The sequence below is a fragment of the Gavialis gangeticus genome, unplaced genomic scaffold (assembly GCF_001723915.1).
Source record: "Gavialis gangeticus isolate Ggan-Ray unplaced genomic scaffold, GavGan_comp1, whole genome shotgun sequence".
Taxonomy (NCBI): domain Eukaryota; kingdom Metazoa; phylum Chordata; order Crocodylia; family Gavialidae; genus Gavialis; species Gavialis gangeticus.
Window position 1 is genome coordinate 18,312,985 of NW_017729028.1, and position 6,533 is coordinate 18,319,517.

A 6,533-nucleotide genomic window follows, 5' to 3' on the forward strand; every position below is an offset into this window, starting at 1 on the left:
ACATTCCCAGATGCTTTTAGTGAGCCATGGAGGCTTGTGCACGCTCCTGCTCCCTTTGATCCTCATTGGGATTACCTTCCTTTGGGCTTGGAGGATCGCCTCCTTAAGGAGCGACCACTCTCCTTGGACAGCTGGCTCCGCTCCCCTCCCCTCCAGGACCTCAGCGCTTAATGTAATTAAGGGAAGTTGCAGACAGCTTTACCAAAGAATGCAGAGAGCTACATACCCAAACAAAGCCTTTCTGAATGCCTTGCTGTAAGGAGAGGCTCTGCCCTCAGGATTAGTAAAACTAATGCTTGTCTTCCTGGTTTACATTTTAAGTTAGACTAAATTGCGTATGCTGCATTTTACTGGGATGCATCTTAGCTTAGGTGGAGATTTTTGGCAGTTTCCTGTTGTATGCTCTTCAAATTGCTGTGTTTAATACATGTTTGCTTCAGAGAAAGGACTTTTTCCCCATCCTCAGGCTGGCAGCAGCTGTGCTCCTTTTCTCTCTCCCCCACCAGGCTGGTGGCTGGCATCCCGTGTGTTATGCTAGTCCCAGCTGGTGCCTGGCCATGCCCCCTCCACTCCAGCCAGGAGGGGTGAGAGCCTTGGAGGGCATCTCTTCCTTCCCTTTGGCAGTGGCTGGCAAGCATGCGCTAGCAGCCCCCAGCTTCTGGCTTGAGCCACTGCAGGCATATGGCTGCATTTCCTGGTTTAACAAAGAATGTCCGTCCAGTTATTAATCAGTTTAAGCTGTACAGCTTAGACTAACCTGCAAAGAGTGAATCAATTCAGGCTTGAGCTTTTTGAATGTCTGTCCCTAGCTGAAAGGATTGAGTGAAAAAAGATAATAAAGGGGTTGGAATACAAGTTATATGAACAAATGTTGAGAGAACATTTAGTTAGTTTCAAGAAGAGGTAAAAGGGAGGGGATATCATAGCAATTTTTAAATACCTGAAAAGATGCTATAATGAGAAGGAAGAATAACTGTTGAGATTACTAATAAAGAAACTAATACTGGGACTGCCTGGCTCATTCCAGACCTGTATCTTGCTTCAGTTGCTTTAGAACATTTGATAGCAAGGGAAATCAGTAAAAAATGCATACATCAGATCTGACAGTCAAGGGATGACAGAGAGCCTGGGCTAGAACCGCCTCTGGAGTAAAATGTTTGAAACTTGCTACTCAGGTCTGTAGCAGATAAACCCGTTTCTGGGAATCCCCACTTGCAGAAGTAACTGAAACTGGAAGGTAAATCTCAAAGATCCTATTCCTTGCTCTAAGACTGTATGCTCTAGACCAGGGTTAGGCCACCTATGGTCTGCAGACCAAATCCAGCCTGTGGACCTGGGATGTCAGTGGCACACTGGCAGCATGCAGCCATGACTGGGTTGAAAGCAGCTACCCACCTTTGAACCAAGCTCCATTAACTTGGCCTGTCACTATAAAAAGATTGCCAACCCCTGCCCTAAACTCTTCCTGACAGATGTCTAACATGTTCTTAAACACTTCCAGTAACAGGGATTCCACAAACATCCTAATTAACACATTCCAGTACATAAGACACCCTGTTTCTTGGTATCAAAAATAAACCGGCGGGACTTGAATTTGTGGGGATCCTTTTCTTCCCCTCATTTATATTTATTATTTTTTAGTTCTGGGGCCTCCATGTATTATCAGACTGTTAACCAAAGTAGGGGTGTCAAACTTATCTGATCCTGAGTCACATGAATGGCAAGGGACTAGTCCAATGGCCAAATGAATGGGGTGGAGCCAGTCCTGTGGGCTGGATCAAGCCCATGGAAATCACCCTCCTACTCCCACATGACTGATCCACACCCACTCTGGGCACACTGGGATATGAGCCACATGCAGTGACCACTCCAACTAGTCTGGGACAGGTGCCACGTGCATCACATTCTTGGACCAGCCAGAGTGGTCACTAGATCCAACATGCAGGGGACCTATGCTCCCCTCACTCCCCACGTGCTGGATCCAGTACTTTCTCTGGCTAATTCAGGACTGCCTGCATGTGGCTCATGCCCCAGACCAGGGCACCAGTGGATGTTGGACCTGACATGCAGGGGCGGCAGGGAGAGAGTAAGGATGAGAGGGGGGATAGTGATGAGGGGTGTGGTCCCAGACTGGCCCCATGGAGGTGCTGCATGCAGTGAAGGTTGTGGAGCAGGTGCTGCCTGTCCTGGGTCCTGCACATGGCACCAGTCCAGCACGTGCTGCATTTGGGCCAATTTGAGACCCAGGGCCAGCAAGCACCAGGGACCAAATGCTGTAGTACCATATGCAAATCCAGCCTGTGGGCTCTATCTTAGACACCCCTGACCTCAATATTCTTTAACCTGATCTTTCCCCATTATATGCTGTGTTTCTAAATCCTTGTTTAACTTTGAAGTATGAAGCTTCTAGTCACAATTAACCTTTTTAGTAAAAGGTTATGCAGGGTGGCGAGAGACCACTTGTTTCCTCTGTAGAATTCCTTATTTATTCACCTTCCCTATTAAGTAAGGCAGTTGCATTTTCCTTTAATCTTGCTTGCTTTTAATGTATTTGTATTTAAAGAACCATTTGTTATTGCCTGTTATGTCTCTTTCTAATGTTAATTCACTTTTCTCCACATCCTTTAATTTTGTCTACATACTTAAGTTGTTCTTCTATACTCAGCAGAAGCAAAGTGCCCTTGCTTTCACTTTTTCCATGATTCCTATTTGATTTTCAGGTCATTAAAGAACTAGAAGTGCAGCCATTTGTCTCGTATTGTACTTCCTCTCTTTCCTTTGTAGCACGCGATTGAAAGCACAGCAGCAAACTAGAAATACCATATTTACTCGATTCCAAGATAAGGTCCCCCCCCCATTCAACATGGGGAAAACAAAGCCTCATTTTAGAGCTGAATACCAAGCAACTCCAGCTGGACCAGGGACAGCATCACCAACATGCTGGTTCCTTCTTACAGTGTCTGTTCTCTGCCCATCTCTTCCATCTGCCTCACTGGTGGGGAGTTGGATAATGGAGGAGGAATCTGTGTGCCACTGCTGCAGTCCCCAGCCAAGCCAGGCTCTCTGAACAACCACTTGCCACAGCTTCCAGCTGGACCAATCCAACAACCAGCTAATGCAGGAACAGGGGGAGCCCCACAGTTGCTCCTGACCTGCTTCTACTCAGTGCTGTAAGGAGCAGCTGCCACAGCACACTGGTTCCTCTTTACAGCTGGCTCCTGGCCAACAAAAGACATGGGGAGGGGAGCCAGGCAGGGAAGGTAGAATCTGCACCACTTCAGTGTCTCCCAGCCAAGTCAGGCTCCCTGCAATACAGGCCAGAAGCAGGTCTGTGGCTGCCCCTGTGCCTAGATTAGCAAAGGAAAGCAGTGGAAAGGGATGGGAGACAGGTAGCAGGAGGAAAGATTGAGAAGCAAACGGGGAGGCACCAGGAGGCAAGGATAAAGCTGCCAGCTCCTCCCTGCCACATGCCAACTCTACTGCTGCTTTCCTGCCATAGTAGTGGTAAGGAACAAATTTAAGACAGTTCTCCAATAATTAGATTCTTAAAATTATAAGTCACCTTGAATTTGGATAAATGCAGTACCTGCTCTCATGAACTTATTCCCATAAAACTTTTTTTCTAGGAATACCTTAGTTAGCAATCCCCTAAACCTGCTTTTCTGAAGCCAATAGCCAGTATTCTGCTACTCTTCACTCTTCCTTCCCTTAGATGTTCTGCAGGAATGAAACCCTGACAAAATGTCTGAGAACTCTCTGCTAAATTGACCTGCCAAGGCATCTGCAGGCTAGGAAGGTACAGAGCAACCAGGACAGTGATTTACTGTCCCAGCTGCACAGCCAAATAGCAGAGACTATTCACTTTGTCTGATCTGTTGAAATAATGCACAACTGCAATGCTTTCTGTTAGTATTTGTAATGTGGATCCCTAGAGAAGCAGCAGGAACATTCTGCCTTTTGGGGAGCACATTAAAACCATCTACCTACAGAGGTGAAGGCAGGTAGGGGATGACACCTTGCTGTGTTTAGATGGGGGTAAGGAGAAGTACTACCCTTCCTGGAGGGAGGGACCAATATTTATGCAGTGTCCCATCCCAGAGGGTGTATACAGTAAGGAAAATGAACTCTTACCCTGATGCCCCAACTTTTTCAGTAACTAGTAGTTACTGCTGTTGATGAATAAGGCAGACAGTACAGAGATTCTCTCTCATTTCCATGAACAGTAAGAAGGAACTAAGGGAGATGGTTTGAATCTACTATATCCCTTATATCCAGCTCGGATATACAAAGGAATCTAGGCTTAAAAAAGCCCTAGTGGATGTCGCTGGCCAGAAGAATCCAATTTTGCACAGTAAGGGCATTTTCATACCACAAGTGAAGTATCAGTGAAACAAGCAACTCCACAAGCTTCTAGAAGAGGGTTGGTAGGAAATAGCTGTTCACAATTTTTAGTCTGTATTCTAAATCCAGACATGTGCTGACTTTTACTTAAACTCTCCAGCAATAAAGAATCTAGTTGCTGGATTGCTAACATCTAAACAAAGCTTTCTGGTTACATTCTGTACACGGAATTTACTGAAGGAAATAACTAAAGCTAAGATCTGATTTTTTTACGTTTATTCGGGAGCAAATATCAACATACTTTCTGCAATTATTTTTGTTTTGAGAGGGATAGAAAAGGAGGCAAAAAATAAACCACTACTGACTAGAGCAGGGGTTGTCAACCAGAGGTACACATACCCCTGCAGGTACTTTGAAAGGTCCAAAGGGGTATATGGGGACAGAGCGCAGCCACCTTGTGCTGCTGCCTCACAGGAGCAGGGCCGGGGCAGGGCGAGAGCAGGGCTGCACGGATGCCACGCATCTGGCCATTTGGCTACCCCCCGCTCTGCGCCCAACCGCTTGTCACCCCTGCCCCAGGGGTACACTTATTAAAAAGGGGGCCAGTGGGGGTACAGTTATTAAAAAGGTTGAAAAACCCTGGACTAGAGTACATGTGGCACGAGGAACTAAGACAAGACAAATGTATAATGCCCTATGAGAGACCCTGGGCAATTTTAAAGTCTACAATATTTAAAAACTAACTTTAACTTGTTCTTACACATGAGATTATGTGAAGCGCTTGAACCAGTAAAAACTTACCTTCTGAACTGCTGATATGTTTTGAATCTCTGTGTCATTATTTCATCCAACAGTTTAATAAATTTCTTCAGATTTTTCACTTTACCTTCTGCATCCTCATATTTTTCCTTTGCTTCAACAAACTCCCTGTTTTTAACAGAAAAATATATTTATAAGCAAGCATCAAGTTAAATTTAAGCAAGTTTTCAAATATTTGAATTTAAAACCAACCTAGTAAAATTCCATTTTTTAGATATCAACCAACATGATGACAATTTGGGCACCTAAGAGAAGGAAAGAAATTATTTACCAGTCACTGTACTTCAGGTTTTGTTCTCCATATGTACACTCCACTGTGTCTATATATGAACCTCAAGAATATTAACTCAGAGACTTTTTTTGCCATAACAGTATCTGTATAGTATGCACACACCCCGACTCTCCACATACTCTATGAGGAGGGTATAAACCGCAGCATGCTCTCCATACTACTCAGTTTGCTTTCAACCCCAGAATCCCTTGAAGTCCCTAGCACTGTGGAAGGGGAGGAGGCAGTGGGATGCCAAATGTGCATACAGTATAGAAATCATTTTCAAAAGAACTCCAGTTTCTGGTAAGTAACTTATTTCTCCTTCAAGCACTTGTTTGTATGCACATTCCATGTGGAGGACTTCAAAACAGTGGCTAGTACACTCTGCAAACACAGAACACAATCTAGAGGCATCTGGGATGGTATTTTTTTTGAAGGTACATGTGAAACTCTAGGTAGCTGCCTAGCCAATGTCAGAGACGTGATGACGATGGCATCTCAGTGGAACTTAGGGTCTGATGCAATAAACTCTGACCACACCCAGTGGGTGTAACTTATTGTGCAATGTGAAACAGTCTGAGATCTGATTAGACAGTGTCTGGACCAAAATTGCTGTGCTTTAGATCATTTGGGTGTGGAAATTAATAGTCAAGGAGATTTTCAGAAATGCTTAATCCTGCAGTTTCTCTTTTAACCTGTTAAGATTTTCCAAACATCAAGTGTGCATAGAAATGCTTCAGATACTAAAGTGTGAGAAACTGGGATAAAGACTGGTAAGTTAGATGCTGAGGTACTACAATGAGTAGCTGTCCTGTTACAAAACACAGGAAACCAAGGCTGCCACTTTGTGCCCATCTGAATAGGGAGCCATCTGTTCAGGCGTTCTCCCTTCTAGCCTTACTGGACACAGAAGTTCCATAGCACAGGGGAAGGAGATTCATCACCGTTACTTCCTTGTGCCATCCGCTTTCTTTTACTTTTTTCTGTTACATGGTTACTTCTGTGGCCCTTAATGTTAGAAGGGAGAACTAATAAAGCATGTTGGGACATTCCCAAGGGGAAAGAACGACTGGGACTGTCGCCTTGCAAATCTCAAAGGGGA

General features: G+C 44.7%; 1 protein-coding gene across 3 annotated transcripts in view; it reads right to left on the reverse strand.

The window, feature by feature from the left end:
- Positions 1-6,533, reverse strand: part of SMC6 (structural maintenance of chromosomes 6) — a 217,853-nt gene that overhangs the window by 24,130 nt on the left and 187,190 nt on the right. For all 3 annotated transcript variants that reach the window (XM_019520781.1, XM_019520780.1, XM_019520782.1), the window contains one exon: positions 5,143-5,268. In XM_019520781.1, the coding sequence (XP_019376326.1) occupies positions 5,143-5,268 (126 nt within the window). The remainder of the gene's footprint in view (positions 1-5,142; positions 5,269-6,533) is intronic.